Here is a 14,967-nt window from a genome sequence, read left to right on the forward strand (position 1 = left end):
GCGTGAAGTTTTCAGAGTCAGTTTTATATAGGCTACGCTACACTAAAAGAAACGGTTCAGAAAGCATGCATTACATTTATTAAAAGTGACAGTAACGATCTTTTTTTGTTAGATTTACATTACAAATAAATGCTATTGTTCAGTAAAAATATATATATATATATATATATATATATATATATATATATATATATATATATATATATATATATATATATATATATATAATATGAAGCAGCACAACTGTTTTCAACATTTATATTAATCAGAAATATGTCGAATGGTTTCTGAAGAATCATGTGACTCTGAAGATGGGAATAATGATGCTGAAATGTGCATCACAGAAATAAATGACATTTTAACACACATTCACATAGAAAATAGCCATTTGAAATGATAAAAAATATGAACTGTTTTTACTATACTTTAAGTAGTGCAGCCTTGGTGAGCAGAAGAAACCTCAAACATTAAAACAGACCCCAATCTTTTGAACAGTAGCGTTATAGAAGTTAATCATAACACCCATCAACTTTTTCCTTTGTTTAACTTTATTAAAGCGTATGATTTTCACAATTTCTCATCACAAGTGCGTGCAAATATTCCACGTAGAAAATATATAATAAAAAAAGCTTATATTACATACTTTTTGTAAAATAAAAAAACCTATGAACAAAGCATTGTTTTAACATACTCCCAAAGATTATATGAGAGGTTTCTCCAGCAGCGGTCTCCTTATGGCGTGTAATTAAATGCTTGAAAGCAACGAGTGTCTCTTTGATGAGCTCTGCGTGTTGAAGACGGTCATCTGCAGCTGGCGGCTCGTTTTGTTTTTGGTCTCCGTGGGTTTATCTGTAAGGGAAGGGTAATTGGGCATTAGTGCACGTAGGGGACGTAAGTGCTGGCAGCTGGCCGTCAGACTGTTTAGAACGAGAGATAATCAGAAAAGCCCCTCGCTGAGACGCGCTCGGCCATCAGCATTCACTTCCGTTCAGACGCTGCTGCGCTCCTCGTGCGCGCTCCTGTTCCCGAGGGTGGACGGCGCATGCGCACCTGGTATTGGACGTGAACTCTAGTGGCGCGTCGTTTAATCGTGGAGGTGTGTCGTGCAATCGAAAAGCGCTTTTCAAAGTAATTCCCTCATTATCTTCAGCTGGGACGTTCCCATGACGACGAACGCAGCGGTCGGCAGATTTGTTATGCGTTGCATAAAATGACATTTTATGTTTCATACATATCAGTTTTATTTTATATATATATTAGCATTTTTTAACGTTTTTCTATTTGCAGCAGTTAGGCTAACAGCAATAAAAAAGACACTTATGGCATTAAAACAGCACATCTGCTGACGTGCACCGTCCTGCGTGCGTTGTCATGGGAACATCCCGGACTACTAAAAAATGGCTTGCACGTGCATTACATAGATGAAGATGTAACTGAATGTAATGTTTTAGGACACGCACTTAATTGCACGCACTTTATAGTTATAGTTAATTTATAGTAAACAGTGTTAGGTTTTCTGAGTGGTTTCCAGGGTACTGTTGGTTGTGTCTAGAGTATTGTTAGGGTGTACATTATAAGAGTAACTAGCATTTCTACTCTGTTGTGGGTGGTTGCTAGGGAGTTGCTAGGCTGTTTCTAAGGTGTAGTATGGGGTTGATAGACTTTATAAGGTGTTGTGGGTGGTTGCTAATGAAGTACTAGACAGTTTATAAGGTGTAGTGTGTACTTTGTTTGGTTTCTAGACTTTTTTAAAGATATTATGGGTGGTTGCTAGGGTGTTTCTAGGGTGTATTTTGTAATTAACGAGGAGTGCTAGACTCCAGGTGTTGTGGCTGGTTGCTTGGGAGTTGCTAAGCAGTTTCTAGAGTACAGTGTGTAGTTTAGACTTCCTAAGGTGTTGTGAGTGGTTGCTAGTGCGTTACTAGGGTGTTGTGTGTAGTTGTTAAGGGTTGCTAGACTTTCTCTGTAACCTGTGATACTCTCAAAAATAGTGAAAGATGTTAAGTCAGGGGAGAAGAATAGTGTAATGCATGCTTTGTTATGCATGCTGATTATGCGTAATCAGCCTTTACCTTTACATCCGGGGGAAAGCATGTGCGTGAACTTAATCAAAAGAATTGAGTAAATTGTTGGGGTTTTTTTAGCGCAAAAAAGTGTCCTCTTAGTGTCGCAAAAATAGAGTACAGCCACTATACTTTGCAGGGGGTTACTAGATTTTCTAAGGTGTTATGGGTGGTTGCTAGGATGTTTCTATGGTGTGATGTGGCGTTGAGGAGGGTTGCTAGACTCTGCGGTGTTGTGGGTGGTCGCTAGGGTGTGGCTAGGCTCTTCATAGGATGTAATGTGTGGTTGGGGGTTGCTAAACTTTCTAGAGAGTTGTGTCTCTTGTGTCTTGTACAGTGTTGCTAGGCTGTTTCTAGATTGTTGTGTGTAGTTTCTAGTGGGTTGCTAGACTTTCTAAGGTGTTGGGAATGGTTGCTAATGCGTTACTAGGGTGTTATGTGTAGTTAGTGGGGGTTGCTATACTATGCAGTGTCGTGGGTGGTTGCTAGGGTGTTGCTAGGCTGTTTCTAGAGTGTTGTGTAGGGTGGATCTGGCTTTGCATGCATATATATATATATATATATATATATATATATATATATATATATATATATATATATAAATTCTTTACCTGTATTTTTTTTTACCTTTACCTATTTATACAGTAATATATTTATATACAGTTTTCAGGTGTGTGTCTTGCACCAGCACACACACACACATACATATTCACACTCAGCGTTACTTTAAGCAAGAGTAAATGTGATGCTCTCTGCTAATGAGCTGTTTCCAGTTTCTCATTAGCTTTTGAATGAAAGAGCCGCGCGTCATCTGATGAGTGTGTGTCTCGTTGTTGTTGTGGGAGTTTTGTTTGCCCTCCACCCCGATGAAGCTATGACCTATTTCTGCAGTTGTGAGAAGCCTGAATCCTGGGTGCTTTTAGGCAGATTGAAAGCGCGGGGCAAGACGCGCGGCATAGTTGACCATCACCATGGAAACTCTGCTGGAGAGCGCGACCACTTCACTCTTTGTGCTTAAGTGGAATAACAGCTCGCATGTTTTTGACTGAATGTGCTGCATTGTGTCTTTAATCTCTGATGAAGCTGTGACCGTGACGGGACAGACTTAGTTTCTGTCGATTTCCAAACATTTAGCTACATTTAACCAGCTTCAGAAACACTGTAGAGGACAACATTTTTTAGGGATTTGCGTCAGGATGGCACAGAGATCTTCACATACTTCAGATAGACTTAGGCCCCAGTGAAACCCTTATTAAAACACATCCATTTGTTTATATGGCAACAGAACATTTACATGCATTTATATTTATGTATATTTATACATATAGTATTTCAATAATTCATTTAATTTTAATTTATTGAATTAAAAAAGTTTTATTTGATTTTGTTTTGATATAAGTGTACTTAAAAAAATTCATTCTTGAAAAAAATGGTTAATTTCATTCAGTGTCTTTTTTAAATATGAATATATTCATATGTAGTACATCATATTTTTTATTTAATGTTTAAGTGTTCAAAATTGTGTTTCTTTAATGCATCCTTGGATAAAAAGCTTGATTTCATTAAACAAAAAAACATATCTTTCTTTGTTTATTTAAATTTATGCATAAATTTAGTTTGTTTACATGAGCATGTTTTTGATGAATTTAACTAAAAAAATGTCATCTGTTAATTTAATTTAATTACATTTTATAAATAATGATCACATTAATAATTAATAAAAATATTCATCTTTATGAAGAAGAAAGTTTGTTTTAATGATACCTTTAGAACAGATGCAATATATGTTATATTACAAATCAAAAAGGCAGTTGATTCAAAACATGCACAACATTTTTAGTTTTAAGCTTTTTTTTTGTTTAGGTTAGAATGTATAGAAATATAGAGACTTATACATCTAATTTATATAAGCGTGCAAACTCAAGTGTGGATCTATGGATCTGGAATGACTTTATTAAGCAGTCCAGTTACCCTTCCTCCGCTTTTGCCAGGCAGCACGCGTGTGTTTTCTCGCCGTTCTCTCCTGTGCGTGAGAGTCTGTACCAGCCGCTCGACTTATCCGTCTCTCAGAGAGCCGTCGGACACAGAGAGGTCAGAGGGCACGAGGGCTGGAGATAACTCACTCGGGTTAAAGAGCGCCTTCTGAATCGCACCAGCGCAAGCATTTCAGACGCTAACGCTGCTGTGCTGCGTTTCACAAGCTAAAATGAGTTTTTGATGAAGTCCAGCTGCAGCTCTTCCTTTTAACGCAATCTCTTTAAGTTTACAAATGAGATATGAACATGACAAAAAGCTATTTGAAATTATCACCCCGAAAGGTTGATATACATTGCACTGTAAAAAAGATAGAGTAGCTGTGTTTGCTGGGATTCTACCATTAAAAAGTGAAATTTACAGTTAAATACCGTAATTTCATTAACCGATATAAAGTTAATATAACAATCACTTTTGAAATACACAGATAACCAACAAAGTCAGGTGGAGATGAGAAAGTCACATGACGAACCAAAGCCAAGCGCAAGCAGCTTTTAAATATGAACATATATAGAAGATGCTCAGTGTCACTCACACAAACACTAAAGTGAAATATGCAATAAACATTAATTTAACGACGTTGCATGCAACACACAACCCTAACATAACTGATAAGAAAAACTAAGAAGAAATATAGTGATTTTGAAGAAAAAAACATCTAATTTAAACAATGCATTGTAGGGAATTCTTATAAATTTTACAGGAATTTACTGTTAACCATTTAACAGGTTTTTTTCAGTTAAAGTAATTTTTTAGTATGTGTACTCGTGTTAATCGATGTACTATCCAATGCATGATTGTATCGATTGCAAGAACCTTTAAAAAACTGTATTATCAAACAGCTGTTTGTAAGTTGGATATCATATTTAAAGCAATAAATACTATAGCAGCTGTAATTCATTTTTTATTATTTATAAAAAATAAAATGATATTATCACCAAGATTGGTCTCACGACCAATTCGTGCATATTCGAGTTCATTATTTCGTACAAATTTTGCACAATTTGTCTAAACCCCAGTGACGGGTAGGTTAGGTGTAGGTTATTTTTACAAATTCACAAAATATGTGTGATTTCGCAAAAATCGTATGAATTTGTACGATTGAGGTGGTATGAATTAGCCACCTCATAAAATATGCACGAATTGCTGTAAGATTGGGTAATGTGAGTTATGTCATCGGCTGTCTCTGAAAATAACTAGTAAAATAACACATTACTTTTTATTCTTCACAAAAATATCAAAGGTTACTATTTCGAATAACTCTCCTGTCCCCATGTTAAGAGGCATTGTCGCAAAATGTAATTATATTATGATCTAATTTGCTAAATGCAGCTATAAGACATGAAGAAATGTAGATGTGAGTGTCGTGATTTTCTGGAAAGATGCTTTGAAACTGTGCATTGGGAAAAGCACTGACTTGAGTTGAGTTGACTTGAGTTGACTTGAGTTGACGAAAGTTTGGCATTCATTCAGAAAGAAAAATGCTAATATTTGCATTTCACAATGTATCTGAACTATTATGGCTCAAAAAGAGCAAAAGATGATATAATGCAATCCATACATTCAAATTTTCACTCTCATTTCTACTGAAGTTGGTAACCAGTCAGTAATATATTGCGTATTTCCACCAATTGCGTGGACTGGATGAAATATGCAATATATTACTGACTGGATATGACATAGAAAAAACCATAACAAAACAATATTAAAACAAAAAGAGCCTGCATATCAAATGCTTTTAAGCAAGAGCCTCACCGTACCTGCGTGTTCATTACGGACAGCTTTAGTTGCTTTAATCAAAACAGGATTTGTGGAAACTGTCTTCTGATTGTTTTTAATGTATGTTGGTATGTCTGCGTCACTTGTGCTTTTATAGCGTCTCTTTCCTGGTCTTCTGTCGACGATTTAATGCAGAAATCGTGTGGAAAACATGCAGGCGTTTAATGACCGCAACCAAGCAAGCGTTTTCTGATAAGACCCCAAAGTAGCAAGTAATACTGAATGGCATGTGTTTATTAAAGGATAATCTATAGTGGCCCCTGTCTGGTTTTCTCGGTCTGATACAGTGTTCTGTCCTGAGGGCTCATACCACACGTCTCTGCGAGGGGTTTGAAGTCTCTTCTACTCTGAGATGTTGTTTACCAGACTTTTTCAATAGACTTGAAGCTTCTGAAGCCCATCCGTGAGCTCCGTCTGTCTGCTCCGTCTAGACTCCAGAGCTCCTCATTTATTCGACGTGTTTGTTTTACTGAGAGCCGAGGCTGATCAGGGAACTGTGCTGGTTTTCGATCGGTCTTCAAGTCTCTCTCTAAAGCTCACCCCTCTCTCCGTCTCTCTCTTTCTTCTCAGACCAGATGATCCTGGATTAGAGACTGTAGGTCATTCACAGTCACTACTAGAGCTCCTGACACAGTTTCTCTCTCTCTCTGTTCGTGTCTGCTGAAAGTGTGAATGCCAGTGAGTCATGAATACATGAGTCCTTTACGGTATCAGTCATTTTTCTGTAGAAATGACAAAATATCCCTGAATAGCCTGACATATGACATAATAGAAAAATCGAACATATTGAACAGTTTTAGTAAAAAAGGTACAAAAGCTGTCACTGGGATGCTGTCTTTGAAAAAGATTCACCTTTCTACTTTATTTAAGGTGCATACATCCTAAAAAAAGTGCTTCACGATGCAATAGAACAACCTTTTTGTCTAAATGATACAATAAAGTAACTTTAACATCCAAAGAGCTTTTCTGTTTCACAAAAACTACTAAACAACTTCTATGGCATTTACCTTTTTCTACCTTTTTTTTTAAAGCTATAATAAAGTGAGAACATGGATCCATTTTATACCAAAAATACGCATTTTGGTGCAGATGCTGATATTTATGATAATTCGGATAGACTACAATGTAAATGAATGGCTCTTTATAAACTTAATGCAATGCAACACAATGATAATTGATTGTGTTCATCTTGAAATAATACTAACAACTACTACTCGTTTTACCCGTAAACCGACCGGTTTTTGGTGAAACCGGTAGCTGGTTAATCTACGTAAGTAGCTTGTCTGTATTAGCAGGGCAGATTAAATGTATCTCAATAATAATTTCTCAAATGCACAGTATTTCATAACCCCTCAACCAGCAGTAATCAGCACTAAACCACATCAGACGGATCCTGATCTCTCCGCAGGCTTTGTGAGTGACAGATCTATATGGACAGGTATATTTATGCATCACGTGCGTGAGGATGGATTAGTTTTAGTGAGAGGTGGTCGGTTAAGCTGACAGCCCATCGACGGAGCATCTGGTGTAGGTTTAGTCAGAGCTGGTAAGACGCTCCCCATCTGCCGGTGGAGGTACTACCGAAGACCAAAGCCTCTTTATCCTGCAGGAGTCTCCGTATAAATCTGCAGTAAGCAGCACCGTGTGAGCTAGTAGTGCTGTCGTATGTGAGCCCGTCCTGAATGCCCCTGAAGAACATCTGAAGTTCGGGTGCCATAAAGATCTTCAGGTGAGAGTCTGCTGTGGAAACGCAGCTCATGAGACTCGTGGTCTCCTCAAGCAGAGTCAGAGTCTCGGTCACGGGAAGTTTCGTTAAGAGGCTTTAAGCGTGCTGAAGATCTGTTAAGTTAGGCTGAATCTTCCATACCGCCCTCACTTACTCTTACTTTGTGGCTTATTTTGAGGAGACGGTGTGGTGAAGAAGTCGGTGAGCAGGGAGCTGTAGGTCTGATCAGACGGACGGTTGTTCTGACGCTGGAGTTACACAGTGTGTGAATTTGAACTGAATCGGCCATAACACTTTGGGATTGGGACACTGGACACTGTTGTTCCATCCATCCTCCATCCATCCATCCTTTGTTCAAATGATTGTTCCTTCCATCATCCATCCATCCATCCATCCTTTGTTCATACTATTGTTCTTTTCATCCATTCATCCATCCTTCCTTTGTTCAAACTATTGTTCCTTTCATCCATCCATCCATCCTTTGTTCAATCTATAGTTCCATCCATCCATCCATCCATTCATCCATCCATCCTTTGTTCAAACTATTGTTCCTTTCATCCTATCATCCATCCATCCTTTGTTCAATCTATAGTTCCATCCATCCATCCATCCATCCATCCATCCATCCTTTGTTCAATCTATAGTTCCATCCATCCATCCATCCATCCATCCATTCATCCATCCATCCTTTGTTCAAACTATTGTTCCTTTCATCCTATCATCCATCCATCCTTTGTTCAATCTATAGTTCCATCCATCCATTCATCCATCCATCCATCCTTTGTTCAAACTATTGTTCCTTTCATCCTATCATCCATCCATCCTTTGTTCAATCTATAGCTCCATCCATCCATCCATCCATCCATCCATCCATCCATCCATCCATCCATTCATCCAAGCATCCTTTGTTCAAACTATTGTTCCTTTCATCCTATCATCCATCCATCCTTTGTTCAATCTATAGTTCCATCCATCCATTCATCCATCCATCCATCCTTTGTTCAAACTATTGTTCCTTTCATCCTATCATCCATCCATCCTTTGTTCAATCTATAGTTCCATCCATCCATCCACCCATCCATCATCCAATCTTCATCCGTCCGCCTCGATCTGTCTTCAAACCTTTTTTAAAACTATGTCAAACCAACATTTTTTTAAATAGATTTTTTTTACGCTGTACAAACTGCATTTTCTATCGCCCTGAACCTATCCCTTACAGAAAACGACTGTCATTTTTTTATTTCATAAAACACCGTCTATGTTTTTTAGCCTTTTGTTTTCCGGGGGCACAGAAAGTGTCCTCATAAACCATGTTTATGTTATTGCACACACATGCTTGAGCTTCAGCCTCATAGAAACATCAGTCAACTTTATGTAGTTGAATCATCTTTGTCAATGCTCTTACGACTCTATGGTCTGTATCCTCAGGTCTGTTCTGCACGGTCACGTCTGACGTGTGTCTGTCCTCTCCTTGCCTAAACAACAGCACCTGTGTCCCGTCTCTGACCGGATACCTGTGCCTCTGCTCTCTCACCCCTCCTCTATTCGCCGGTGAGCACTGTGATCGTTTATACGACCCGTGCGAAAGCGCAGGCTGTCCGTCCAAATGCTTCGGCGCCGCGGGAACCAACAACTACACCTGTGCGTGTCCCGACGGCTTGGACGGCCCCAACTGCACCCGAAACATCAACGAATGTGAGAGCAACCCCTGCGCGGGACTCAAGAGCTACTGCATAGACGGAGTCAACGGATACTCGTGTCACTGTCCCAGTGGATACAGCGGGGACGACTGCGGGACGAGGGTGCGAGACTGCGCCGATGAGCCCTGCTTTAATAACGCCTCCTGCGTTTGGACGGCGAGCGGCTACGAGTGCCGGTGCGCCGCGGGGTTTCAGGGTCAACACTGCGAAGAAGACATCGACGAGTGTCTGTCCCAGCCCTGCAGGAACGGCGCCATCTGTCAGGATGGGATTGACCTGTATCAGTGCTACTGCGTACCTGGTTTCCAAGGTTACCACTGCGATATTGACATCAACGAGTGCGCGTCCCAGCCCTGCGAGAACAACGGGACCTGCGTCAACGGGAAGGACCGCTACAGCTGCGAATGCCTCATTGGGTTTACAGGTGAGGGCTGTTCCTGGTTTTCATAGTGCTTTAACATACAATAATATACACTACAAGTTTGCTATCAAGTATTTATTTATTTAACAACCAAAAACCTGTAAAAAAACCAAAAAAATCCAAAGAACAAGCTTGAAGACAATAAACAAGACTAAGATTGCACGTATACAGTATACAGTGTGATAATTTTCTTTCTTTCTTAAAATGATACAATAATAAAAATATTATATAAAAATGCATGAAATAAAAAAAAACATTTCTAATTTACGTTTACTTCAACTTTCTGTCAGCCAGCCTCACTACAGTTAAAAGTAAGTATTAATGAATTAGTTATATTTAAATGTATTATTTATTTTATTTCAGAATATTTAATATAACTATTATATAATTGTTTAGCCATATTTATTACAATCATTTTATTAAAATAATTTATACTTCTAAAACTATTAATGTTTTAAAAGCAAATCTATTTGTATAAAATGTATATTTGTCTATAAAATAATTTTAGACATTTAAGCAGAAAAAATGTCTAAAACCTGATTTTTTTTTTTATTTATTTAAATATATATTTTTAGATATTTATTAATATATGCAACTTTTATAACTTTTATAACAATTATTTCAGGCATTTAAGTAGAAAAAAATGGCATGAATGCCATCCAAAAAAAAAAAAAAAAGTACAAATCCCAAATATTTTGCAAAGTGTGAGCAAATGCTGGTAACACTTTATTGTGAGTCCACTATTGTGAGACATTTTACTAACAGAAAGTAACTTTGCAACTACATGTCAACTAGCAGTCATTAAACGACATAGTGCTTACTGACTATCATAAACTTTGCAAGTATATCAACTTATTCAACAGTATCTGAGAGTTAGCAGACATGTAGTCGAAAAGATACTTTAGTTATTAGAATGCCTAATGTGAACTGATAGCATATACCATGGTAATGTTTAGTTTATATTCACTGTACCCCCAGTATGGCAAAGCCACATAGAATTCAACACACGTGCAGCAGCGTTTCTTCTGTGAATAAGTCTGCGTGTTGTTTGTCCTGCAGGAGTGAACTGTGAAGTGGATGTTGATGAATGTGAGGCGGATCCCTGTCAGAACGGTGCCATCTGCCACGATCACGTGGGTCTGTACACCTGCAAGTGTGTGCCGGGATACGAGGGCATTAACTGTGAGCTGGACATCAACGAGTGTGACAGTTCACCCTGCCAACACGGAGGAACATGTCTGGATAGGGTGAACGGGTGAGTGAGACCACTAACCAATAACCAGAGGACTGGTACAGTTTAGTTCCAACACGCTTGCCTTCAAAATGTACCATTATTAGCTGTTTAATTAAGTTTAGAGCTAAACTCTGCAGGAAGGTGGCCTTAACACAACCGGTGACATAACTAATTAACCAGAGTTTTAACTAATCAGTCTGTGGCTAATCAATTGGTGATTAACTAATCACTAAGTATCTTAACTGCTTAATCAGTGCCTTATCAAATCATGTAGTGTCTTCATTAATTAACCACTTCTAAATAACTAGTGTTTTAACTAATCGGACTGTGGCTTATCAGTTGGTGCCTTAACTAATCACTCAGTTTCTCAACCGATCAACCAGTTCTACCAATGCTACCTTAACTGAAAATAAATGTGTAAACTGTGCTTTAATAAATCATGTAGTGCCTTGACTGATCATTAACCAGTGTTTTAAGTAATCAGTTTGTGGTTAATCAATTGGTATACTAACTAATCTATAATTGTCCAAATGAATCAGGCTAGTCAATCAGTGTCTCAAGTGTTTTAATCATTCAACCAGTGCTTTGAAAACGAATTAATTTGTGACAATTAATCAGTAACCTAACTTATCAACTAGTGCCTTCACTGATCAGTCAGTGCCTTAACTAATAAAAAAAACTTATCAAACCAGTCTGTGTCTAATCATTTGGAATCTTAACTAATCAACCAGCACCTTAACTAATCAGTCACTGCTGCGGCAATCAGTTTCTTAACCAATCAACCAATGTCTACATTAAGCAAGTGCCTTAACCAATCAACCAGCCAACCAGTCTCTTAACTAGCCACCCGCAACTAATGATAAACTATGTTTACTAAATACCAAGAGGTTTATTATATCAGTCAGTGTCTTAACTAATAAATTATTTAAGGACTCAACTGGTACTTTATCAAACGATCCAGTACTTCAACTAACTGTATTTAAACAAGTGCATCAAAAAACCTTATCTAATCAGTCTGTGTCTAGTTATTTTGGAGTCTTAACTAATCAACCAGCACCATGACTAATCAGTCACTTCTGTGGCTAATCGCTCTTAACCAATCAACCAATGTCTACATTAGACAAGTGCCTTTACTAACCAACCAACCAATCAACCAACCAACCTTAACTAAAGAAGATTTACTATATTTACTAATTAATAAGAGGTTTATCGTATCAGTCAGTGTCTTAACTAATAAATTGTTCAAGGAACCAAGCCTATTACTGGTTAGTTAAAATACTGGATGATTTGATAAAGTACTAGATTTAGTAATTGAACGAACCAGTGTTTAAACAAATACATCAAGTCATGTTTCTCTGTAAAATGACTACAATCACCATCCCGGTGCCAAAAAGACGCGGCACGAATCACATAACATGCATCATGTGCCCTCATAACACAATTTCTCCAATTTCCACCGGTTAAGCTTAGAATAAATCCAGTGCAACTTCTGCTAAGGAGCACTGAAGGAAAGGCTTGGAGCGCAGCGTGTTTTAGGAGATATTAAAGTGGACTTCTGAATTCCAGCTTGGAGTGTGACTGCGCTGGCACTGGATTCGTGGGCTCTTTCTGTGAAGAGGACATACCCGAGTGTGCGTCTGAGCCCTGCCAGCACGGCGCCACCTGCCAGGAAGGAGTCAACCAGTACACCTGCCTCTGCTGGCCTGGTGAGCGCTCTTCATCCTCTCTTTGCGTTTATCTACGCATTTAAAGGCTAGCTAACAGCAGTGATGATGTCTCAGAATCATATGTGAGCAGTCATTGCTATATTTGTAGCAATAGCCAACAATACGTTGCATTAAGTCAAAATGATAAAATAAAAGATATTTCCTAACACGAATACATCACAGCTTAATCTGATTAATAACGTGCATCGAAGAGGACTTCATTTAAACAACTTTAAATGTGATTTTCTCAGTATTTCGATTTTTATGCACTCTCAGATTCCAGATTTTTATATAGTTATGTCAATTATTATCTTAATAAACCACCCATGGAAAGCTTATTGACCCGGTTTCGTGCTCACCGGTGATGTTGTGTTACACCACAATGCCACCTAGAGAAAAGTGTAGGACATTGCAAAGGGAACCATGAACTTCTCAGGCGTTTGTGAATGCGGGGAATGCAGGTTTTTATGTTTTCATGTGTAAACTTTTTATGAATACATTCCGAAATAATATGAAATATAAATAAAATAATAAATGTTTACGATTACAATCGTTATTGCCCTCACTAAACAGCCAATCTTTTATGTATTCAGTATTCAGAACCGAACAGGTGCTCACAGTTTAATCATAAAACGAACATAAATTATAGTGCAATTATCCAAAACCACATTTATTATAAATGCAGAGCCTAAACGGATTTCTTGAATGCGTGGAAAATGCTCTAGAAATAAACATGGGCTCTCATTCGGCACAAATACTAATAATTTGGGACATAAGTTACAAATCAGATGATAAAAAGGCTTATTATGGAAAATCAAAACTAAAACCATTTTAAAAAAACATTTCTGTTACTCATCACTGCCATTTTCTTACTCCATCGGCAGATTTTTATTCCCCTTGTTTTAAGCAAAAAGCTAATAAAATTTCAAATAAAAATTCAAATAATTCCAATAAAATTCAAATAATTCCGTTTTTTTCAGAATTCAAGAATCTTAAGTCATTTTGCAAGTAAGTGCATCTTGATTCAAGAATGTTTAGATATTTGTACTTGAAAATGAAAAAGAAAAAATACAGAAGAAGAAAATACGTTTTTGCTTGCAGTGAAAATTAAAAATAAAATGAGAAAAAAATTAAAAACAAAAACATAATATCCACTATACTATAATAGTATCTCAGTGATGATAAAGTAATGCTGAATGTTACTTACTGCATACTCCAGACCATTTGGTAAAATAGGTCAAATCTTGTATTTCATGTGTAGTATCTATTAGCACAAGCGAAGTCTGTCTGTTAAACTCATAATATTCTCTCCGGAGCTTTTAACCTCTTTCAACCAATCTTACTTTAAACTCATTACCAGTTCCTGTACATTTCCCTTTACACACATGTATGCTGCTTGATGGGGCTGTAGGTCTGAGCCCTGAGCGATCAGCAGTGCACTAACCTGCGCTTCATCACTTGGGTAAAATCTTCTATTAAATAACGACTTTACTGTAAACAAACAAGATTTTAATGCTGCACAAATGGCATGTACAGCGGCTTTTTGACACTGCATTGCATTAAATAAAATTGAATTTTTGATTATTTTATGATTTGATTATTAGTAGATGTACTGTGTGAAGTGGGATTTTTATAGTAAACCAAACTAAGACCACTTAAAAAAGTTACTTAAAAAAATTACATATTTTCCTTCTTTAGTTCAACTTGATACTAACCTTACTTGAACTAACTAAAACCGCTATAAATGATATGGACGTAATTTGTGGCAAAAACTAATAAAAATCACGAAACGCACAGTAAAATTACTAAAACATTAACAACGATTAAAATGAAAACAGAAATAAACAGAAACAAAAAAATATTCATGAAAACTATACTAAAAGGTATTAATAGGAGATATATATATATATATATATATATATATATATATATATATATATATATATATATATATCCTATTAATACCTTTTAGTATAGTTTTCATGAATATTTTTTGTTTCTATTTTTTTTTATATTTTATTATATTTTATATATTTTTATATATTTATATATATATATATATATATATATATATATATATATATATATATATATATATATAAAACTGTATAATTTCTGTATAGTTTTTAAAGCTGAAATATAATTTAATTACATTCAGATATGTGTCATATAATACTTCTGTGATTTTAATGAGGAGCCTAGATATTTTTTAGACCAAAAAGTTACAGACTGCAGTTTTACTAAAATAACTACAAATAAAAACAGAAAAAAACCTAATAATGCTAAAAAATACACAACAAAACT

At 36.8% G+C, this 14,967-nt stretch overlaps 1 protein-coding gene across 1 annotated transcript in view; it reads left to right on the forward strand.

Moving 5' to 3' along the window:
* Positions 1 to 14,967, forward strand: part of crb2b (crumbs cell polarity complex component 2b) — a 32,587-nt gene that overhangs the window by 362 nt on the left and 17,258 nt on the right. The window contains exons 2-4 of the mRNA XM_043246164.1: positions 9,031 to 9,726; positions 10,783 to 10,978; positions 12,524 to 12,663. Coding sequence (XP_043102099.1) covers positions 9,031 to 9,726; positions 10,783 to 10,978; positions 12,524 to 12,663 — 1,032 coding nt within the window. The remainder of the gene's footprint in view (positions 1 to 9,030; positions 9,727 to 10,782; positions 10,979 to 12,523; positions 12,664 to 14,967) is intronic.

The sequence above is a fragment of the Puntigrus tetrazona genome, chromosome 8, assembly GCF_018831695.1.
Source record: "Puntigrus tetrazona isolate hp1 chromosome 8, ASM1883169v1, whole genome shotgun sequence".
Taxonomy (NCBI): Eukaryota; Metazoa; Chordata; class Actinopteri; order Cypriniformes; family Cyprinidae; genus Puntigrus; species Puntigrus tetrazona.